At 37.2% G+C, this 25,008-nt stretch overlaps 3 protein-coding genes across 4 annotated transcripts; 2 read left to right on the top strand and 1 right to left on the bottom strand.

Annotated features, from left to right (window-relative positions):
- Window positions 1–99: 99 nt before the first annotated feature.
- LOC132903758 (transcription factor Adf-1-like) lies at window positions 100–2,915 on the top strand. The gene is made up of 2 exons (XM_060952767.1): window positions 100–460; window positions 1,464–2,915. Exons 1-2 carry the CDS (start codon window positions 319–321, stop codon window positions 2,174–2,176), a joined length of 855 nt encoding a protein of 284 aa, XP_060808750.1. The 5' UTR covers window positions 100–318; the 3' UTR covers window positions 2,177–2,915.
- On the bottom strand, window positions 449–2,955 carry LOC132903757 (uncharacterized). Its single transcript, XM_060952766.1, has 2 exons — window positions 2,660–2,955; window positions 449–1,394 (listed from the first exon to the last, which is right to left on the bottom strand). Exons 1-2 carry the CDS (start codon window positions 2,953–2,955, stop codon window positions 524–526), a joined length of 1,167 nt encoding a protein of 388 aa, XP_060808749.1. The 3' UTR covers window positions 449–523.
- A 1,160-nt stretch (window positions 2,956–4,115) lies between these two features.
- Window positions 4,116–23,493, top strand: LOC106131140 (ras-related protein Rab-31). Of its 2 annotated transcripts, none has more exons than XM_060952743.1 (6): window positions 4,116–4,300; window positions 16,512–16,639; window positions 17,997–18,139; window positions 18,983–19,127; window positions 20,302–20,398; window positions 21,310–23,493. In XM_060952743.1, the coding sequence occupies exons 1-6, from the start codon at window positions 4,258–4,260 to the stop codon at window positions 21,414–21,416; spliced, it is 663 nt and encodes a 220-aa protein (XP_060808726.1). In that variant the 5' UTR covers window positions 4,116–4,257; the 3' UTR covers window positions 21,417–23,493. The 2 variants fall into 2 exon arrangements, with proteins under 2 accessions (XP_060808726.1, XP_060808725.1); XM_060952742.1 differs by having other exon boundaries at window positions 20,302–20,422.
- Window positions 23,494–25,008: the final 1,515 nt, after the last annotated feature.

Raw genomic sequence — 25,008 nt, 5'->3', positions numbered from 1 at the left:
TCACTTTTAAACGTAGAACAAAACTCACGCAATGGCTTCAAATACTCGCACAGCTGGTACTCGCCATCCTTGTCTAACAAGTGGCGTTACGCGCTAAGGCCTCGGTCTCGAATTTTGCGGGCAGCGGGGCGGCGGCGGCGGCGGCGCGGGAGCGGCAGGATCTTGCGTATCGTCAAATGGACCGGGTCTCGAAAACAGAGGCGCGGGAGCGGCGCGGGGGCGGGCAACGAGCGGTGCACTCCAGTCGAGCGGTGACCGTCCCGTGTTGCGCGTCTGCATTGTAGTATAGTGTTGTACTTTTTTTTGTGACGTTTCAAAATGTCCTCGGACGTGCAAGAGCAAATTATTTCGGCAATCTTTGAGAGGAGACCCATATGGAACAGCAAAGATGTGAACCATAAAAATAGAAGAATAATTAATCAATTATGGGAAGAAATAAAAAACGAACTGAATATTGAAGGTAGGTGAATATAAAAATTATTTATTATGTTATATACAATGTTTATTATGGTTTACAAATTAATTAGTAGCTAATGGGATTATTTACAAAATATTCTTTGAATTTTTCACGTATATATTGTGCTTGATAAGACGTCCGGGCGTTGGTTTGTAATCGTGTTTGTAATGTTTGTTGATTCGTATTGACAGTAATATAGGCAATGTCATTATCACCGTCCTTATCTCGGATAATGTTATGCAACAAACAGCAAGTTTTGATGAGTAATCTTGCATGACATTTGTTTGTCTCTATGGGCGATCTGAAAATATGCCACTTGGATCTTAAAATTCCGAAAGCACACTCAATAGTCTTTCGAGCCCGCGATAATCGCTTATTAAATAACTCACTTTGTGCATTAAGTACGCTTTGTGGATAAGGTCGCATCAAATATGTTTTGAGTGGATATCCTTCATCTCCAATAAAAACCATTGGTAGAACGATATCTGATGTGGGTAGATATTGTGGACCTGGTATATTGTAGTTATTACTTTGAAGTAAACGGTTCAAATTAGAGTAATGGAATGTCCCTGCATCACTTTGTTTCCCTCTTCCTCCAACTTCTATACAAACGAATCTTTTGTCAGCATCCGCGACCGCTTGCAAGTGCATCGAAAAGAAATGTTTATAATTATAATGCGATGATCCAGCGAACTTAGGATTTTTTATTCGACAGTGCTTGCCATCAATAGCACCAACGCAATTAGGAAATTGCCATTTTTCATAGTATTTTTCCGCTATATTTTTCAATAATTCTTCTGTCGGTTTTGGCATATGTAAATGTACCAAATTTTTCCATATAGCTTTACAAGTGCCATAAACTATGTTGGCTACCGTTGTTTTTCCCATTCTGAATGACAATGACAGTCTTTTGAAAGGCTGCCCACTCGCCAAAAACCTGAAAATTAAAGCATGTATATGTTAAAGTTATGTATGTAATAAATAGTCTGTTCGTTCTTTGTTTCAGTGACCGATTTAAAGAAGAAATGGAAAAATTTAAAAGATCACTATAGAAAGGAATTAAAAAAAAATCCTGCCCCTAGATCAGGAGATGCCGGAAATGTTAATCAACCCTCAAATTGGCAATATTTTTCTCAATTGAGGTTTTTGCAAGATGAAGTTGTACCAAATGTTACTGAGGGTAATTTAAGCAGACCTGAAGTAAGTAATCAGATAAGTAATGATTCGTTTGAGACAGAAGACATATCTGGAGAAAACTCTCAAGAAGATACAACCGGTCATAATGAAGAATCTTCTATTTATCCACAACAACCTTCTACATCCTCACAAGAGGCTCCTGTTTCTTCTCAAGAAGCTTCTACATCATTGCAAGAAATTTCTACGCCTCCAAGAGAAGCTTCTGCGTCACAACGATCAAGAAAAAAGAGAACAGCGAATGACATAAGAACTGAATTTTTAGAATTGGAAAGGAAAAGGATAAGACTGCTGGAAAATGATTTATCAAATCAAAGTAGAAACGAGGCTTCTAGAAATGAGAATAAGTCTGATGACTACTACTTTTTTATGAGTTTACTTCCACAAATGGAAAAATTCACGCCCTTTCAAAAGTTTAGAGTAAGACAAAAAATTAATCAAGCTCTTCTAGATGAGTTAAGTGTAAATGAAAGCACGTACCCTTCTAATGAATCATATATGTATGGGTATAGTACTCAACAATAGAGGTATATCAATCTTATAATGAAAATACTGTCAATAAATAACAAAACTGTGATTTAAATAGTTAACTAATCGTCGTACAGATGAGAACTTTAATTTTAGAGAGAAGATTTAGTTTTAAGATTAGCGTGGAATTATTATACTGACCACTAAGTATATCGACCTTGTAATAAAAATACTGTAAATGAGTGAGAAAACTGTGATTGTAGAAATAATTAATCGTAGTACAAACGAAAACTGTGATTTTAAAAATAAATGACAAACTGTTATGTTACTTATTTCATACGAAACGTTTTTATATTATATTTTTCGTCAAAGATAAATAATTAAGGCTGATTAGTGTGTAGTAGGTATTTAATTAAAATTATTGTATCTGGGAACTTAATACCGATGCCAAACTATTTACTAAATTAGTAGGTACAACACTTCCTTTTTGAAACTATCAATAAATACAATTACAAATTACAATTTCGTTGTTTTACTTACCCAAGCGTTATGTATAATTTTTCTGCTGGAGATATACCTCTAAAACTTTTTGGATTAATTCCAGACTGTAAATCACTCTTGATAGTTTCTAGAATATAGTCAAAAGTTTCTACACTCATTCTGGTGTAGTCGTAGAATTTATCGGGATTTTGTCTCTGTTCTTCATAATTTCGATAAAACTCGCCATTTATTTTCCTTGCCTTATAGTAGGGATCCACTTCTTCTTTTGCCCACAATAAATCGAGCGTTAGGAATACATTTGAATCAAAAAGATGTTGTCGCCGATTTTCAGACATTTCGTTTGCGAATGTCGACAACACAACCACGAACACATCACTACACCGCTACAGTACCGCGCGATCTGCCCGCTGGTTTCGAGAACAGGTATGCGTTGCCCGCCCCTCTCCCGCGCCGCCGCCGCCGCCACCCCGCTGCCCGCAAAATTCGAGACCGAGGCCTAACTCTCTTTCACTTTATCTCGGATACCTCGAGTTTTTAACAGCTAGCAACCCTAATTTGCGGCCATTTATTCACAGGCAGCGATATATCATCATATTAAAAAAAAAATTAGCTTTAATTTTATATAAAAAACATGCGTGTACGACATGAACGTATAAATAGACCAAAATATTACCTGTTTACACCTGGCTGCGTAGTAGTTGCGGCCGAGTGTGTAACGGCACCCATTGATTTTCGAATTCTTTACATACATTTCTATGATGTGGATGATATTTTATTTAAAAAACAAGTGAACGAAATTTTTTTTTGAAAATTAATTAACATTAATTTAATTAAAATTACTTGCGGCCACTTATTGACTGGCACCCTATTATCTATGTATTATCCTATTCATAAATGTATGTTAAAATGTGAGTTTGATTAACTACGCGATGAACGTAGTGATTTTGCAGCCGGATCTCGTACTATGACTGACGAAATCAGTGAAAATGCTCCTTGGCAAAATTTGAGAGGCACAATGTAATCGTCCCACTATAACTAATGGAATAGAATTTCACTTACTGCAGTACACACCCGTAGCAGTGTAGTTTGTTCCGCCGCTTCTACACATGCACCTTAGAAGCGGTAGTAGATATAATTAAATTTAAGTTATGTGACATCAATAAGACGTGATTGTGATAGAGTGATATGCAACTATGACCACCATAGTTGCATCCACGGCCCAAAATGCCCTTCGGGTTATCTTGACTATGAGTAGCACCAGGCCATTTAAATACAAGAAAGTCTTAGAGTATCCACTTAATTAAAAATAAAAATAGCAAAGATGTAGTCTCTGTCTACCCCTACGGGAATGAGGCGTGAATCACGCCGCGTGATTATATATATGCACAAACTATCCGGGGCCGTAGAATATGCGTAAATAAGTCAACGTCAACTGTCATGCTTCTGTCATTTCAATTTCATCAGAAACTGACTTGTCAAAATCCAAGAGATTTCGGGCAACTTTTGTTGAGTTTTGTCGTGTTTTGTTGTGAAATTTTATTTACATTTTCTGTACAACAAACAAGTATTTTTATATTATTCCTTGGAAACAATGTAATGTTTATGGGGATCTTCTGTACAGTGTTTAAGTGAACAAAATGAAAGTAATAGAGGCGAAAATCGTCGTTTTGGGCTCACAAGGTAAGTAATTGAAAAACTTGTTTCTATTCCATTATTCTAAGTAGGTAGGCAATAGTTGTAAAACTTTATGATTCATTTAAATATTAATCATTAAAGTTCTTGTCATATCTAAATTATTATTGTAATTAATTTTGCGGTGTGGGAATGTTTGGCAAGGTTTTTAAAGTTTGCTGCCTGTCTGCACAAATTTACCTTGAGAATATTAAGTTTGAGTATGCAAAGTCAAAGACTAAGTATTTTTAATTTGATTAAATTTGTCCAATTTAAGAATTTTAACAACTTTCTTATTTATTTACCAATTTAAAGATTGGGATGATAAACATAATATGAAACTATAGAGCATAGGGTTTTATTTTATTCATGGTTTGTGTCTTTTTCTATCAAGAAAAATACAACTAGAACTAGAATAAAGAAGAAAAATTGTACTTACTTCTTTGCTCTTTATTAAATTTTTTTTTTGCCAAGTTTATAAATTTTCATAATCTTCATAAAAATCATAAAAAAAATATTGCATCTTGTACTGATACTTAAAAAATAAATAATTTCTTTAACTATTTCTTTTACCTTTCAAAAGCTTTTTACCCAGTAAGTCTTTTTTTTTTTTTTTTTTTTTTTTATTTTAATACGGGACAAATTACACTGATTGAGTTAGCCTCGAAGTAAGTTCGAGACTTGTGTTACGAGATACTAACTCAACGATACTATATTTTATTATAAATACTTATATAGATAAACATCCAAGACCCAGGCCAATCGGAGAAAGTTCGTTTCTCATCATGCCCTGGCCGGGATTTGAACCCGGGACCCCCGATGTCACAGACAAGCGCACTACCGCTGCGCCACAGAGGCCGTCAAGTCTATAAATTTGTATTATCTATTATCACTAGATTAGTGTTATCAATATCAGTATTATTGATGATAGCTTTGTGTTGATGTCAAGATTTTAATGATCACTTTAGATTTCTGTTTTAACTAGAGGGAGTGTTGCAGTAGTTATTATAAATAAATAGCAACTGGGTCCGTTTCATAAGGGCTTCCAAAAGTTTATGTCAAAACTAGTATATTAATAACTAATAACTAATATTATAAAGCTCAAGACTTTTCTTTCTTTCTTTCTTTTCTATATTATGGCTTCCACCGGACTTTCGGTGATTCTGCCAATGTCATGGTTTGAAGAGACACGAAGTTACGAAATTGGACGGTATACAATCTGAAAGGAAGGTTAACAAATGTACAAACACAAAAAGACAAACACAACAAGTAGGTATTGTTAGTAAAAGAGAAGACAAGTTAATGATTATAATGTGAAGTGAGTGTGTAAGGTGTAAAAGTTATGTAAAACAAGGCATATACCTAATAAGAGATTTCGGAAGTAGGAGAGAGAGAGAGAAAAAAAAAATACTGTAATGGGAACTATAGTTTTAGGTTATTTTTAGTTATGAACTTTGCAATAATATAACAGAACCGAGTGTGGACAAGAGAAAGAAATGAATTAGTGTCTAAATTTAGATGGGGAATGTTAGACGGAATTATGTTACGAAGATGGACCACAAGTTTGGGGCAGTTGAAAATTATGTGATTAAGACTACCTTCATCCAGGCCACATTCACAGATAGAAGTATCTCTAATTCGGAGTTTATGGAGGAAGACAGGGATACATACATGGCCAAGTCGCATTCGGATAATAACCGACGTTACCCACTTCTCCAAGTTTCGATGCCGGAAGAACCAAGGGACTTTGGGTATGTTAGGTTGGATATTTCCATACCAGACACCTTTTTGCTGACGAGAATGTTGCCATTGTCTGTTCCAATTAGTCATTAACTGTGGTTTAGCTAGAAGTCTAAGGTCTCGAGAGTAATGAAATTTGTGGCAGTCAGAACCTGAAGTAGAAGCTTGTTTAGCCCACATATCTACTGTTTCATTACCCTTGATTCCTGAATGGCTTGGAATCCAAGCAATAACTACATTAATACTGGAAGATTGACAATTATATAAGGCTTCTCTTATTTTCAGGGTAATTGGAAAGTTATCCTTTGCATGGAAGGGTCGTTTCAAAATATCTTGGAGGCAGCTCAAAGAGTCTGAGAGGATAAGTGATTTGTCCAAATTGTGAGATAAAACAAATTGAACAGCTTCAAAGAGAGCAATGGATTCTCCAGTAAATATAGAGGATTTAGAAAAATATTTAAAACTTAATAAAAGATTGAATTTAGGTATCCAAACTGCTGCACCAACATTAGAGTCCTGAGTTAATTTGGAAGCATCCGTAAAAATGAGTGTCCAATCAGACCATTTCTCAGAAATGATCCGGTTGAATATCCTATCAGCACCAGGAAGATTCTTGGAAAGTCCTATGTTTAGAAGAACATTAGGTTGGAAGATGAGAGGGAGGAAGTCAATATCAAAGATAGGATTTTTGGAGAATTGGGCAACTGGGTGGGGAAGGTTATCTATTTTATCGAAGCTTTTAACCAAAGGCGGGTGATCTTTGTTAACCCAATAAGAAGAAGTATGACAATAGTCTGATAGAGAGTTAAGTATTTCTAATAAGGGGTGAGAAAATAATTGGATTGTTTTGTAAAGAAATCTATCAGCTAAAAATTGTCTCCTTAATACAAGAGGAGGGTCCAAACATTCAACCTGAAGGGCATTTGTCGGAGAAGATTTCATAGCACCGGTTATAATTCTGAGACATTTATGTTGAATTTTGTCTAATTTCGCCAAAGCTAATTTGTTGCATGGTTCTAGTAAGAAGGCACCGTAGTCAAAATGGCTACGTACAAGGGCATTATAAATTAATTTTTGACTATAGGGATGGGAGCCCCAGCGGACTCCAGAGAGAGACCTCATGACATTAACTCCCTTTTCAGCTTTTTGGACAACATGGTTTAAGTGAGTAACACCTGTTAGTTTGGAGTCTAAGGTAATTCCTAAAAATTTACAGTTGTCTTTTTGAGGGATAGTTTCATTATTAATCGAAACAGTTAATAGGGGCAAAGATCTCTTCCGAGTAAAGACGACACAGTTTGATTTAAGCGGGGAGATAGATAATCCATGGTCTTCTAACCAGGTGTTGAGGTAAAAAAGAGCTGAATTTAAACGACGGCTAATGTCATCAAAGGAGTCCGAAGAAGCGAAAAGAACTATATCATCAGCATATTGAAGAATATTGCAAAAGCAATTGACAGACTGATCTAGGTCAGAAGTATATAAATTATACAATATGGGACTAAGTACAGAGCCCTGTGGAAGACCCTTCCAAACAGAGCGAGGGGGAAGAAGAGAACCCTGCAAACGGACAATTATGTGACGATCCATGAGCATATTACAGATGATATTAATCAGCCTCACTGGAATACTCAGCTTATGCAATTTTTGCCTGAGAATAGGAAGTTGAACGTTATCATATGCTGAAGTTATGTCAAGAAAAGCGCCTACCACATGTTCGTTTTTAGAGAATGCCACTCTTATATGAGAGACCAGGATACTCAAGCTGTCCAGAGTTCCCATACCTCTTCTAAAGCCAAATTGAGAATTTGGAAGTATGCCCTTTGATTCAATAAACCATTCCAATCGATTTTTGATGAGATGTTCCATAATTTTATGTATTACCGATGAGAGGGCAATGGGTCTATAGCTGAGGGGGTCTAGAGGGTTCCTCCCAGGTTTAAGAATGGGAATAATAATTTGGTTCTTCCATGATTCTGGGACAGACCCAGACAGGAAGATATGATTTAAAATGGACAGGAGGTATAATTTGGAAGGAAGAGGAGCTTTGGTAATGAAAGAAAAGGGAATGCCGTCAATACCAGGGGAGGAATCCTTGAGACCGTCCAGAGCGGATAATAATTCTTGGAGGGAGAAGGGTTCATCTAGGATGGTTGGGGAAGGACAGTTATATGAAGAGTATGGAAGTTCATCCAAAGCAGGAGCGGTTAGAGGGGAAAGTCTTTTTATAAAATCATTGAGCCAAGGTGAAGTGTCATTAGAAGAGGAGTCTTGATGAGCTGTAGCTCTTCTAAAAGATTTAATTTTCTTCCAAACACTTGAAAGAGAGGATTTGGGGGAAATGGATTCACAAAAGGACTTCCAGCCAAGGTGTTTTTTTTGAGATAATAGACGCTTAGTCTGTGCCATTGTTTTGCGAACAAGTAGATAATTTGTCAAGGTGGGGTCACTATTAAAATCTTTCTCAGCTTTGTTTCTTTTCCTGATAGATTCGGAGCATTCAGAGTCCCACCATGGAGGGGAGGGAATTTTGTTGTGTGAAGCATTTTTAATTGGGATTGTTTCATCTGCAGCAGAAATAACAGCAGATATGAACTCTTCATACGCCTGTAAAAAGTTTTGGCTTGAGGGAGAGGGAAGGGAGGATGTAAGAACTTTGAGGCAAGTTGAGAACTTGTCCCAGTCTGCCTTTTCGGTTTTGTATTTAAGAAGAGGAGGAAGGGGCGAAACCTTGGAAATGGATTTAATTAGTGTGGTAAGGACTGGAAAATGATCACTACCGTATGAATTAGGTAAAACCCGCCAAAGCAATATAGGAGCAAGTTGGGGGGATGTTAGGGTAAGGTCTGGGATACTGACATTTTGGGACGGAGGAGACCGACGGGTGACAGAGCCATCATTTAGAATGCAAAGATTTATGTTGTCAAGAAGATCAAGAAAGACAGGTAAAATTGAATCGTCAAAGGGGCAGCCCCAGAGGGTGCTTCGTATGTTAAAGTCACCTAAGATGATAAGGGGAGTAGGGATAGAAGATAGAATAGACTGTAGTTCCAGGACAATAGAGTGGTGAGGGTGAGGGAGGTAAACAGAAACAAAGGATATTTCTAAGGCTCTCACAGCAACAACATGGAAGGAAGAGCTGTGAGGGGGAATAGGAACTTGAGTGAAGGTGATGGATTGAGAGACTAACAAAGCACAGCCTGCCCAACCATCATCTCTATCATCTCGGAAACAAGAGTAGAGTGGGATATGGAAGTGAGACGTGCGTTTAAGGCACGTTTCAGCAATGGCAACTATAATGGGATTGTATCTTTTGATTAAGTACATTAAATCGGGTTTTTTTTTTGATACACTCCTAGTATTCCACTGAAGAAGAACTTGGTCCATTATGTTTGGAAAGGATAGGTACAATTATTTGTTGAAGACGAGAAATGGTATTGGGCGGTAGCATGTCAACATCTCGTGATAAAAATTGGATAAGGGCGTCTGCTAATATCTCAAATAGGTTATCATTTGGAGATAAAGCAGGGGAAGGGTCCTGGTGTTGGCATGAACACGCACAACCATTGGGAAGGGAAGATTTAGGAGTTGAGGTAATTTCTCTGAGAGCTTGTATGTCATAAGACTTTCCAAGCTCTGGTCTGGCTTTAGGGGAAAGTGAAATAGTTTTTTTGTAAGAGGAAGACAGATTGGGGGTTGAAGAGCGGGGAGGGTTTGGAGGGCGTTGTGGAGAGGAGACTGGAGATTGGGAGGAGTAGTATTGGGAGGAAGCTGGGGGAACTGCAGCAGCAACTTGAGAAAAAGAACGATTTTGAGGAATTTTGGTTGCTGCCTCAGAGTAACTAATGTTATCATTTGCCATAATAACTTTTATTTGTTTTTGCCTAATATGTTCGGGGCAAGATGGGTCAGTAGCTAGATGGGAATTCCCGCAGAATAGACATGAAATAGAAGCATCTGAGGAGCATGAATCGCCTGAGTGTTGGAATTGGCCACATCTATAGCATCGTGGTTTGGAACGGCACTGGTTGCTGATATGACCAAATTTACAGCAGTTCCTACATTGGATTGTGGGGAGGAGGTAGACTGATACGGGAAGAGAGGTATGGAAACAAAAAACTCTTTCCGGGAGGACGTGTCCACGGAAAGTAAGGACAACAGTAGTGGTTGGGAACCAGGAAACGGCAGAGTCAGGTTTCTTTGATTTGGAGTTGAGACGTCTGGCCATTACTACCTGACCACAGTTGGGCGGAACAGAAATATTATTAATTAATTCCTCCAAGGTCCAGTCTGTAGGGATATCTCTAACAACTCCCATGCGAGAGATATTGAATCTTGGTATAGATGCAATATATTTGTTAGTTGGGATTAGGGGGCTTTCTAGGAATGAATTGGCAGAATCCCTATCTGTGAATTCGATTGAAACTTTGTTCCTACCCATGAGCTTAAGTCCACCTGATTTAATACCGGAGACAGAATTATGATGTAAAAATTGTGCAAATTTAAGAAGCCTAATAGATAGGCCCGCAGAAGGATCGGGTTCCATCCTCGTAACATATACGATAAACGGGGCATCGTCTTCGTCGGTATATTTAATAATAGAGTCCGGTTCAAATCCCGGACGATGATAAACAGATTGGATGGAGTCCGATGGGGGAGAAGATTTTTTTGGTTCCGATTCTATTGTAGATTCGGCAGGTCGCTTAGAAGGGCGAGGCGTAGAGGGTTTCTTCCTAGAAGAAGAACTCGTACCTCCCCAGTCTGGGGGACCTTCTTCGTCACCTAACTCCATCACAGAGTGATGGAGTAGGTGCGAATTACAACTAAATTACTTACCTTATTGTGTGATGTAACCACAACCGAGTAAAGGATGAAATGGGAAGAGAACAGATAAGGAAAACACTAAATATCGCGATTTTACGAAAATACGTGTGTCAACCAACAAGATGACTGGCAGACAAGCTCAAGACTTTGTTTGTTTGAACACGCTAATCTCAGGAGCTACTGGTTCGAATTGACAAATTCTTTTTGTGTTGAATAGACCATTTATTGAGGTAGTCTTTGGGCTATATAACATCATGCTGCAACTATAAGGAGCAAAGAAATAATGGAATACGTGAAAAAAAATGGGGAAAATTATTCATCCTTTAACCTTAATTAACCTTAACCTAAATTCAATGATGTCCAAATTAACTATTCCACGCGGACGAAGTCGCGGGCACAGCTAGTAACTAATATATTCTTCTTCCTCGCTTTAGTCACGGTTGCATCCTCAGTGCTCTGGAGGCGTGTCCCTGAGGTTAACTTGACCATGGATCCTGGATTTGGTGAGTCAGGTTTTTACACGAAGCGACTCCCTTCTGACCTCTACAAACTGTGCCAGGGAACCTAAACCGTATTGACCCATGGTTACACATCCAGTTGCCTTAATGTGAAGTTTATTAGCCTATTGTTTAGTCGCCTTTTACGACATCCATTTCAAAGAGATGAAGTGCACCTATTCTTAATTGCAGGGAACAAGACGACATTTGTTCATTGACAGAACAGTTCAGCCATTCAATGTATTACACTGGGCGTTTATAAGATTACATACATACATATAATCACGTCTATATCCCTTGCGGGGTGGACAGAGCTAACAGTCTTGGAAATACTTATAGGCTACGTCAGCTGTTTGGCTTAATGATAGAATTGAGATTCAAATAGTAACAGGTTGCTAGCCCATCGCCTAAAAGATGAATCCCAAGTACCTATATAAGCCTATCCCTTATTCGCCTTTTACGACATCCATGGGAACGAGATGGAGTGGGTCCTATTCTTTTTTTCTTTTTTTTATAAATGTCGGGAACCACACGGCACTATTTGTTTATTTATTAGATTAATATTATTTAAGCAGTCAAACCTGTTGTTAAAGTATGCATGTCAAACCGATACATCGCAGTCATTACACAATATCTGTACGGTCAATGACATAACAACCAATCCAGATTTACTAGAATAGAATAGAATAATTTTCAAAATTGGATACAAGGTATCACTTATTGACGTCACATCACTTAAATCTAATTATAACTACTACCGCTTCCAAACCGCATGTGTAGGAGGAGCGGCGGAACAAACTACACTGCAGCATTCATCGGACGTCAATTTACAAATATAGATCGTTTAAATCTAAAGCGTGGACGAATGCACATTGTCTACATTAACAAACAAAACATGAATGAATGTATAACTAAATATATCAATACGAATATTTCGTCAAATAAAGATATTACTGCCAATAAGGTTTTAAAATGCATCGTAGAGTTCATTTTTATTTTTCCGACTTGGTATGTTTACTTTTTGATTCATCAAAATACATACATACATACATACATTAAATCACGCCTCTTTCCCGGAGGGGTAGGCGTAGGCTATTCATCAAAATAGTATGTAATTCTTGGTCTTCCTTCTCTCCATTATTTCTTCGCTCCTAATAGTTGCAGCGTGATGTTATATAGCCTAAAGCCTTCCTCGATAAATGGTCTATTCAACACAAAAATAATTTTTCAATTCAAACCAGTAGTTCCTCAGATTAGCGCGTTCAAACAAACAAACTCTTCAGCTTTATAATATTAGTATAGATTTATATCATTGAATTAGTAAACGCATAAACATCATTCAAGTTAATTTATAACAATCATAACGTCACAATCTAACATTCACAGGTTTATTTTTAAATATAATGTACAGTTAAAAAAAACCCAGTTTGGGGCCGCAACGGTTTACATAAAGCAGGGAATGGAATGCTTGTCGGTGCGTTAAGCAGAACGGCCCGGTACCTGTAACTTTACACTGTAAAATATTTACAGAACAGAAGTGTAACCCTAGCTGGGTAAAAAAATCCAAAACTTACATATGTACACTCCAATTTTGCATTAATAGAAAAGAGAATAGGACCACTCCATCTCTTTCCCATGGATGTCGCAAAGGAGACTACATATAGTCACGTCTTTATCCTTTGCGGGGTAGACAGAGTCAACAGTTTTGAAAATATGGGTTGGGTTTGATGATAGAATCGAGATTCAAATAGTGAGAATCGCTTTTAATAAAGACTCTATGCTTAAAGTCTCAGTGGCCTTTTACGACATCCATGGGAAAGAGATGGGGTGGTCCTATTCGTTTTTGTGTTATTCCATTAAATAATATTTATTAACAATAAAATTATTATGATAAGGGAGAGAGCTCTCGTACAACAAACGTAATTTTAAGCAGTTTTCTGGTGGATTTTAATAAATGAAGAAAGAATGAAGGTGAATATAAAAAAAAAATATATTTTAGTAACAAACTGGATGATGGTACGGAACCCCCTTCGTGCGCGAGTCCGGCTCGCACTTAGCCGGTTTTTCATTTCATGTGAGTGAATGGTCGAATATTTTTACATCACGTTAATAATATGCAGGCAACAAGTTATTTTCTCTTATAGTACTACATATGTAGGTACGAACGTGTCTTGATCAAATTAAGGACGTCCTGGTAAAGGGTCAGGTCAAGAGTGCCCGAAACCGCCGAGCTTGCATGAAGAGAGTTATGAATGTGGATGGAGCGAAGGAAGTGTGCAGAGGTCGTGGCAAGTGGAAAGAGGTAGTCTCTGCCTACCTCTCCGGGAAAGAGGCGTGATTTTATGTATGTTTGTAGTACAAACAAAAAATAAAATATTAAAAATAAAATTTAGTAACATTGAAGTGTCAGTTTTACTTGTGTTAAGCAAAATTTAAAGATAGTTTCAGTTTTGTACGCTCCTTATTTTGTGACATGCAGTTTACTGGGTACTGTTATTTTTTTAAAAGTCATTGAACAACAAGTTAAATACTATTATATTTTGTGATTAAAACAAAATATATATAAATTCAAATTCAAATTTTTTATTCATTATCATAGGATACTTTATATCGCTTAATAATAGTCAAATCTTTTGGTTTCACAACATTGGTTGATGTCGAATAAATTACTTAAAACTAAGTTTACTGCCGCTTCCAAAGCGTCAGTGCAGAAGAAGCGGTAACAAATTGCACTGCAGCATTTTTTTCAACAACGTCAACTTGTTGTAACTTGTAAGAGTAATATATGTACATACATACATACATACATAAAATCACGCCTCTTTCCCGGAGGGGTAGGCAGAGACTACCTCTTTCCACTTGCCACGATCTCTGCATACTTCTTTCGCTTCGTCCACATTCATAACTCTCTTCATACAAGCTCGGCGGTTTCGGGTACTTTTGACCTGACCCTTTACCAGGACGTCCTTAATTTTGTACTTATAATATTTATTTATTATCGACTATATAACATGAATATTAAAGATTTTTATTTTTAAGGCAATACCTCATTTGCAACCTGTCACTATTTGAATCTCAATTCCATCATTAAGCCGTACAGCTGAACGTGGCTTTTCAGTCTACTAAAACTGTTGGCTCTGACTACCCCGTAAGGAGAAAAGACGTGATGATTTTATTCGACAATACCTACCGGAAATCACACAGAACACGGATATTGGTTTTCTATCTTGAAATATCAGCTATTATGACTGCACTTTCAAATCTGCGTTGATAAGACTTAGTATATTTCCATATTGATAAAGATTCAATTATTAATGTATATATAGTTATCTGCGTTCAAAATCTTACGATTTTATATCTACATACATACATATAATCACGTCCATATCCTTTGCGGGGTAGACATAGCCAACAGTTTTGGAAAGACCGATAGGCCACGCTCAGCCGCTTGGCTTAATGACAGAATTGATATTCAAATAGTGACAGGTTGCTAGCCTGACGCCTATTGAATATTGATTGAATTGAATTTTCGACTTTTTTGATACGACCATAGATCGCTTCTTATCACTGATATCTCGTACATATCACTACATAGTATAAAACAAAGTCGCTATTTTAGTCTGTTTGTCTGTATGCTTAAATCTTTAAAATTACGCAACGGATTTTGATGCGGTTTTTTGTAACAGGTAGAGTGATTCAAGAGGAAGGTTTTTATGTATAATAACATCTATTAAATAATGGAGAAATACTGTTATTTTCAGGGTTTCTAATGTGGTGTCGTAAATTCTTACATTTCTTGCCGCTTACATTGCGTACGCAGGCCTTACAGGATTTATAAAAATAATGTACTAAGTATTATTAATTGTATAATACATTATACATTTTTTCCGAATTTTGCACCCGTGCGAAGCCGGGGCGGGTTGCTAGTATACATATATACAATAGTAATATAATTACCCGGCTACCGTATGACTGCTGTGTTTACCACAGATAAGATTATCTTGTGAGGTTGAGCGGATTACGGCGGTTTTTTTTTTACATACATACATATGATCACGTCTTTATCCCTAACATATGATCACGTCTTTATCCCTTACGGGGTAGACAGAGCCAACAGTCTTGAAAAGACTGATAGGCCACGTTCAGTTGTTTGGCTTAATGATAGAACTGAGATTCAAATAGTGACGGGTTGCTAGCCCATCGCCTAAAAGATTTTTTTTTTTTGATCGTCAATCTATACTAATATTATAAAGCTGAAAAGTTTCTTTGTTTGAACGCGCTAATCTCAAGAACTACTGGTTCGAATTGAAAAATTCTTTTTGCGTCGAATAGTCCATTTATCGAGGAAGGCTTCAGGCTGTATAACATCACGCTGCAACTATAAAGAGCGAAGAAATAATGAAAAATGTGAAAAAAAAAAAACGGGGAAAATTATTCATTCTTGAGGGCTTCAATGATGCCCAAAATAACTATTCCACGCGGACGAAGGCGCGGGCGCAGCTAGTGGTAATATAATAACCCGGCTACCGTATGACTGCTGTGGTCTTCGTCACAGATATAAATAAATAATAAATAAATAAAATAATAAATATATACGAGACAAATTACACAGATTGATAAGATTATATTGGGAGGCTGAGCGGATTACGGCGGTTTTTTTTTATCGTCAATAGTCTATATCTATCACTGTTTTATCACCTATTCGGGTTTCTATTTGTCTGTCTATAAAAGTAAACATAGGCGAGATAACAAATGATAGGTAATAGATTAAAGATTTGAATAGTTGAAACTGTTTTGTGAGATAGTTTCTTTTTTGGTTCACACTAATAATAAAGTGATTTTATTTGTATTTTTATTTTTTATTTATGCCGTGTGGTTCCCGGCACCAATAAAAAAAAAGAATACGACCACTTCATCTCGTTCCCATGAATGTCTTAAGAGGCGACTAAGGTATAGGCATACAAACTTGGAATTCTTTTTTTTAGGCGATAGGCTAGAAACTTTTCACTATTTAAATCTCAATTTTATCATTAAGCTAAATAGCTGAACGTGGCCATTCAGTCTTTTCAAGACTGTTGGCTCTGTCTACCCCGCTAGGGATACAGTTCTTTAAATTTCTGTTTTTTTTTTTAATTTCTGTTTTTTTTTTTTTATTTCAGGCGTAGGCAAGACCAGCCTCGTGGTGAGGTACATAGGGAAGATGTTCTCGAAACACATATCGCCCACAATAGGGGCTTCGTTCTTCACTTGCAACATCAACGTCGGAGACGCTAGGGTTAAATTGCAGGTTAATCCCAAGTAGTGATAAAAATGGCAAGAAGATGAATGAAAGCAGGTTATAACCTAGTTTGGCTAATATGTAGTTTGGCTCAATGATAGAATTGAGATTCAAATAGTGACAGGTCGTGCCGTGTGGTTCCCGGCACCAATACAAAAAAGATAAGGGCCACTCCGTCTATTTCCCATGGATGTCGTAAAAGGTGACTAAGGGATAGGCTTATAAACTTGGGATTCTTCTTTTAGGCGATGGGCTTGCGACCTGTATCTATTTGAATCTCAATTCTATCACTAAGCCAAACAGCTGAGCGTGGCCTATCAGTCTTCTCAAGACTGGTGGCTCTGTATACCCCGCAAGGGATATAGACGTGATCATATGTATGTATGTATGTATGTAAAGAAAATGACCTATAGGCACTTTTCCTATTAAAAATTTTCCCGCGAATTAACATACGTCAATGTCACGTCACCGAGCCGCGTCATTTGATTTGTCTATTTGAAGAAAATACATTCATAACCGATTCGATATTTTACATACATACATACATGCAATTGGTCACGTCTATATCCCTTGCGGGGTAGACAGAGCCTACAGTCTTGAAAAGACTGAATGGCCACGTTCAGCTATTTGGCTTAATGATAGAATTGAGATTCAAATAGTGACAGGTTGCTAGCCCATCGCCTAGAAAAGAATCCCAAGTTTGTAAGCCTATCCCTTAGTCGCCTTTTATGACATCCATGGGAAAGAGATGGAGTTGTCCTATTCTTTTTTGTATTGGTGCTGGGAACCACACGGCACCGATATTTTACACTTTTGAATAATTTGAAAAAACAGTAACTGACACCGTTATTATAAACATTAAATGTCGTTTTATAAGGTTTTTCAATAACACCGTTCAATTAAACACAATTCAGTTTCTCTGAAATTAAAGAAGTTGTTTATTTTACATTGTAAACTAACTAAATGTTTCATTGCCGGTGTTATACTGTACTTGTACTTTTTATATCATACATATGTACAACTAGAGGCCGCCCGCGACTTCGTCCGCATGGAAACCCTATCAATCCCGCGGGAACTCTGGGATAAAAAGTAGCCTATGTGTTATTCTGGGTCTTCAGCTACCTACATACCAAATTTCATGGTAATCGGTTCAGTAGTTTTTGCGTGAAAGAGTAACAAACATCCATACAAACTTTCGCCTTTATAATAGTAGTAGGATTTATATGTAAACACATGATGAGATGCAATAAATGATTGAGTATTATTGAAAAACCTTATATGTACATTGAAAAGAAAAATGGTTTACTTCCTCTGCATTTAATAGATGATTCAAAGTTTTCACCTGGAATGCAAAATCCTACTCCAGGTTTGGGACACGGCGGGCCAGGAGCGGTTCAGGTCGATGGCACCCATGTATTACAGGAATGCCAACGCCGCCCTCCTGGTGTTCGACATTACCAGCGTCACCAGCTTCGCGGCCATCAAGAGTTGGGTCAAGGAGTTGCAGAGGTAAGTAAATAAATTAACACGTTAAATCTATACTAATATTATAAAGCTGAAGAGTTTGTTTGTGTTTGTATGTTTGAACGCGCTAATCTCAGGAACTACTGGTTCGAATTGAAAAATTCTTTTTGCGTTGAATAGACCATTTATCGAGAGAGAGAGAATAAATAATGGAAAATGTGAAAAAAAAAACGGGGTGAATTATTCATCCATAAGGGCTTCAACATACATATATAAAATCACGCCTCTTTCCCGGAGGGGTAGGCAGAGACTACCTCTTTCCACTTGCCACGATCTCTGCGCACTTCCTTCGCTTCATCCACATTCATTACTGTCTTCATACAAGCTCGGCGGTTTCGGGTTCTCTCGACCTGACCCTTTACCAGGACGTGCTTAATTTGATCAAGATACGCTCGTCTAGGTCTTCCCACTCCGACCTTTCCCTCCACACTCTCCTTGTATATCTGCTTAGTCAACCTGCTTTCATTCATCCTCTCCACATGACCGAACCATCTCAACATACCCTTTTCTATTCCTGTAACTTCATCTTCTTTCACATCACAACATTAAGGGTTTCAATGGCTTACGGCACCATTAGAAAAGTAAGAATAGGACCACTCCATCTCTTTACCATGGATGTCGTAAAAGTCGACTAAGGGATAGGCTCATAAACTTGGGATTCTTCTTTTAGGTGACAGACTAGCAACCTGTCACTATTTGCATCTCAATCCATCATCAAGCCAAACAGCCGAACGTGGCCTATCAGTCTTTTCAATACTGTCGCCTCTATTCACCCCGCACAGGGATATAGACGTGATTGTATGTATGTATGTAATGTTTTTTCTCCAGCAACGTGCCAGAGAACATGGTACTCTCTGTCGTCGGCAACAAATGCGACCTGGACGAATCCAGGGCCGTCTCGAGAAGCGAAGCGACTCAGTACGCCGCGTCTATAGGAGCCCATTACTGCGAAACTTCTGCGCTGCATGATCAGGTTATATTTGTACATATTTATTGTCAACGTGCCGTGTGGTTCCCGGCACATATAAAAAAAAGGGCATAGGACCACTCCATCTCGTTCCCATGGATGTCGTAAAAGGCGACTGAGGGATAGGCTTTTAAAATTGGGATTCTTCTTTTAGGCGATGGGCTAGCAACCTGTCACTATTTGAATCTCAATTCCATCGTAAAGCCAAATAGCTGAACGTGGCATATCGGTCTTTTCAAGACTGTTGCTGACTGGCGCTGTCTACCCCTTAAGGGATATAGACGTGATTATATGTATGTATGTATCTATTTATTGTCATATACACACTCTTTGTTAACACATGCATACATACATAAAATCACGCCTCTTTCTCGGAGGGGTAGGCAGAGACTACCTCTTTCCACTTGCCACGATCTCTGCATACTTCCTTTTATTGTTAACACACTCCATGATAAAAGTCATACTTACTCTTTGAGATATCTTAATTTGTGGTTTTATGGTAAAGTTTGCTATGATGTACGTACATATTGTAAATAAATTATTCATAATGTGAACACATTAAAATGTTTTATTTAACATTTATAAGTACTATTGTGACATTTCTGTCTATTTATATGTAATGTGCCGTGTGGTTCCAGGCGCCAATACAAAAAAAGAATAGTAATGAGAGAACAACTTCAAGTCCTGATTTATAATTTTTGACGAAAAAAAAAAAACTCTGGACTCTATAAAAAGATGTGTGTGTGTATTCGGAAAAAAGTTCAAAAATTAGGCGGGAAGATTTTTCTTCTTTTTTTTTACTATGGAAATTGCGCACAGATAAGTAATTTGCGCAAACAATAGGATAACTCCGTTTTTATTTATTTATATAATATACATACATATAATCACGTCTATATCTCTTGCGGGGTAGACAGAGCCAACAGTCTTGAAAAGACTGATAGGCCACGTTCAACTGTTCGGCTTTATGATGGAATTGTGATTCAAATAGTAACAGGTTGCTAGCCCATCGCCTAAGAATCCCAAGTTTGTAAGCCTATCCCTTAGTCGCCATTTACGACATCCATGGGAAAGAGATGGAGTGGTCCTATTCTTTTTTCTATTAGTGCCGGGAACCACACGGCTCATTTATTTATTTTGACGATATAAACTAATATATTATTGTTTTTCTCATTTCCAGGGAATAGACCAGGTTTTTCTGAGCACAGCTACGGAACTTCTCGAGATGTCCGAGAGCAACAGCATGTCCTCAATGAGATCGTACGACTCCTCCGACGGTGAGAGCGCCCGGCTGCCCGTCGGTAACGATTGTTGTGTTGCGAAGCACGCTTCTGTTCTATGAAACACGCTTCTGCCGTATAGAATCACTTTTTTGACTGTTGAGAAGCACGGCTGGGCTCTGAGAAGCACGCTTCTGCCGCATAGAAGCACGGTTTATCTCTGAGAAGCACGCTTCTGTGCTAAAAAGTACTCTTCTGTTCTGAGAAGCACACTTCTGCCTTAAGAAGCACGCTTCTGTTCTGAGAAGCACGCTTCTGCCGTAAAGATGTACTTTTTTGGCTGTTGAGAAGCACGGTTTGGCTTTGTGAAGCACGCTTCCGTTATAAGAAGCACCTTCTGCCGTTTAGATGCACTTTTTTGGCTGTACGGAAGCACGGTTTGGCTTTGATAAGCACGCTTCTGTTCTAAGAAGCATGCTTCTGCCTCAAGAAGAACTCTTCTGCCATAAGAATGTACTAAATATATTTACTTTGCGGATCACACTCACGTTGTTCCCTAAAAGATTGTTTCTGTTTTTAAATGCATGAAAGTGTGTGTGTCAGTTTTATCTTAAAGCCAGACAGCTGAACGTGGCCTATCAGTATTTTCAAGACTCTGTCTACCCCGCAAGGGATATAGACGTGACCATATGTATTTATGTATGTATGTATATAAATATCTTATGTTAATTTGAAACTCTTTAAATAGAATAGAATAGAAAAGAATAGATTTATTTTCAAAATTAGATACAAGGTATCACTTATTGACGTCACATCACTTAAATCTAATTATAACTACTGCCGCTTCCAAAGCGCATGTGTAGAAGAAGCGGCGGAACAAACTACACTGCAGCATTTTCATCGGACGTCAATATACAAATGTAGATCTCTTAAACCTAAATCATGGACTAATGAAATATATTCAACAGGCTCACCGTCGGAAGAAGCGGCGACGCACACTGGTAAAGTGGAACTTCCAGCGTGGAGCGTCGATAGCATTGCGCACGGGGAATTACAGAAGAACATGTGTTGCTGACATGAAACATATATGTAGCTATATCTACACTAATATTATAAAGAGGAAAACTTTGTTCGTTTGGTTGTAATGAATAGGCTCAGAAACTACTGGACCGATTTTAAAAATTCTTTCACCATTCGAAAGCTACATTATCCACGAGTAACATAGACTATATTTTATTTTGGATAAGAAAATAAGGTTCCGTAATAATATATAAAAATAATTGGCAAAACAGCGTTTGCCGGGTCAGCTAGTACTATATACATACTACATACATACATAAAGTCACGCCTCTTTCCCGGAGGGGTAGGCAGAGACTACCTCTTTCCACTTGCCACGATCTCTGCATACTGCCTTCGCTATATATATATATATAGATGAATGAAACCACCAATGAAAAAATAATAGGACCACTCCAACTCTTGCCCATGAATGTCGTAAAAGGCGACTAAGAGATATGCTTACAAACTTGGGATTCTTTTTTAGGCGATGGGCTAGCAACCTGTCATTATTTGAATCTCAATTCTATCACTAAGCCAAACACCTGAACTATCAGTCTTTTCAAGACTTTATCTCTGTCTACCCCGCAAGGGATATAGACGTGACTATATAAATGAATGAATGGCACCGAATTTAGTGAACATTTGCCTTAGCAACGTAGAGCTATTATTATTAGAATTTTTGATATTGTATGTTTATAAAAGTTTACTAACTGAATCTTCCCCGGTAGCGAGACGCGCGCTACGCTGTTTTTATAGCGCGAATAACTATCGCTTTTACACTTTAACTTGTGGCGTATGGTACCCGGCACCGAAAGACAAAAGCAACAGGACCACTCCCATCTCTTTCCCAAGACTGTTGGCACTGTCCACCCCGCAAAGGATGTAGACGTGATTCTATGTATGTATGTATGTTTCGCTTTTTTTGTAATGACGTGAAACGGTACGGCGATAGTTTTTCGCGCGATGAAAACGGCTTCGCGCGTACTAGTCTGTCTTTTTTCAAAAGTTGGCTAACTTCATTAGATTACGAGGTTTATAATTAAATTGGGGCCAATATTATTTAAAGAAAATGATGAATATGATATTGCAATGTAAAATTGCTCTAAAATTTATTAAATAAATACTTATACACGGGACAAATTACACGGATTGAGTTAGCCTCGAAGTAAGTGCGAGACTTGTGTTACGAGATGCTAACTCAATGATACTATATTTTATAATAAATACTTATATAAGTAGAAAACATCGAAAACCCAGGCCAATCAGAAAAAGTTCTTTTCTCATCATGGGCGGGATTCGAACCCGGGACCTCCAGTGTCACAGACAAGCGTACTACCGCTGCGCCACAGAGGCCGAAATTCTTATTACATTAAAAATATGTCTTCCAACAATATGTTTAAAAAAATATCTTTTGTATTTATTTAATTTCGTACAAATTAATAACTAATATTTCATGAATCGGTTATGATTATACAAGTTATTGCCCTAGCCGTAAGCGATTTTTTCCTTTAGTTGCCCCTTACGACATTCAGGTGCAAATATGTAAACTATATGGAACCTAAGAATAAAATTTTTGTATACAAAATTTACGGACTAATGTGACAAATTCGATGCGGTTTTCACTTTAGGTTAGAATTTTTTTTGCGGTAGCTTTATATAATGAAACAATAAATTGTTATTTGTAAAATCTATACTAATATTATAAAGCTGATGAGTTTGTTTGTTTGTTTGAACGCGCTAATCTCAGGAACTACTGGTTCGAATAGAAAAATTATTTTTGTGTTAAATAGGTACACCATTTATCGAGAAAGGCTTTAGGCTATATAACATCATGCTGCAACTATGAGGAGCAAAGAAATAATGGAAAATGTGAAAAAAAAACGGGGAAAATTATTATCCTTGAGGGCTTCAATGAACGCTCCAAATAACTATTCCATGCGAACGAAGTCGCGGGCACAGCTAGTGTTTGATAATGCGAATTTATTATGTATTAAGACTACCTATATTAATTTAATACTAAGTTTTAATTAATTTCATAATGACACTGCGTATAAGATGTGATATTAATTAATAATAAAATATTTTTACAGGCATGTGTTTAAATATGTTTTTTAAACCTAACCTAACCTTTTCTTCGTAACATTTAGAAGAAAATCGTTATTAGTATGTAGTATGTTACTCAAAATTGTACTTATGTAATGTATCTACTGTCTGATATAGTTTGTGTTCGTGACAAATTTCGTCAAAATCGGTCCAGTTTTGTGACATTTTCGTGTCATGCTTTTTTGGCCACAGCACCAATGAAATAACCTTTGTTCTCACTAGTTCGATTCAGTAGTTCGATCGTCGAACTAGTGAGAATTTTTTTTCTCATTTGTTCGACCGTCGAACTAGTGAGAATGTTTGTTCTCACTAGTTCGATCCGTTAACTTATTATTATTATTAATCGAGAAGCAAGAACATTAAGTACCGATATAATAGATATTGGTCACAAATACATACATTGTATAGGTAATTATAAAATGAAAATCTTTTAGGTATATTTTGTAGGTATAATTATTATTTAAGTATTATTATAATATAGTAAACGTCAAAATTCGACTGCAAGTAAATTAATAGTAAACAATACAAACAGTTTAAATACATAATACAAATCATTGTCATATCACCCGGAAGTCGTCCACTGGTATATTTCCTTAAATGCATCTATGCCTATAGCACTTAGGTATGTGCATAATAAGTTTAGTATTATAAATATTTAACTAAATGCCCCACCCCAGAAAGAGTGTGGTCATAGTTCTGTTGTCTTATTTTGAGGGTACATGATTTTTGTTATATTTTGAGGGTAGATGTTTCGCAAAATGGTAGTATTACGCTGTTCAGCTCTGCAGTAGCAATGTTTATTTCGTGGTGCCTGTTTATTTTACTGTTTATATTTTCGGAATAATGTCTAAAGAAGTGAAATTATTAAAAAGCGGTCGTGGAAGGATTCTGCAATTAGAAGGACATCAATATTATTCTATGCGTAAATACAAAAATGGCCACAGCATTTGGCGGTGTAAAAATTATAAAAGTTTAAAATGTACCGGTTCCGTCACAATGAATATGGTAAGTCTTGGTTATTTTATATGTACATAATGATAATTGTTGTACGTATATTTACATATTATAGGTGTTGTATGTGTATTTTTATTTGTAATAGTTTTAATGTACAAGCAAAATAATTCATGAATTCCTATATTTTTTAAACATTGCTTTTGTTTAAGGACTTCACTAATAATTTACAATCAAAACCCCACTGCGGTCAATGTAATCCAGATGAAACACGAAATACAGTCAATGTTATTTTAAATAATGCTTGCGAAGAAGCAGCTACGGGAAGAGAACCAGCTCCTAGGGTCTACAACAGAGCTTTAATTACATTAAAAAATCAAGGCCTGCATTTAGCTTCTAAGAGTGTACCTGAATTTTGTGAAATGAAGTCACGCATTTACAGAAGGAGAAATAAGTTAGCACACGTAAAAAAAATAAATGCAAAGACTGTTGAGGAAGTCGAAGTTCCTAGTACTTTTTCAGATTTCTTACTCGCTGATTACAGTCATAAAAAA

The sequence above is a fragment of the Amyelois transitella genome, chromosome 29, assembly GCF_032362555.1.
Source record: "Amyelois transitella isolate CPQ chromosome 29, ilAmyTran1.1, whole genome shotgun sequence".
In the NCBI taxonomy this organism is placed as follows: Eukaryota; Metazoa; Arthropoda; class Insecta; order Lepidoptera; family Pyralidae; genus Amyelois; species Amyelois transitella.
The sequence above is the reverse complement of the archived record's forward strand: the minus strand, read 5'-3'. Positions and strand labels throughout refer to the sequence as shown.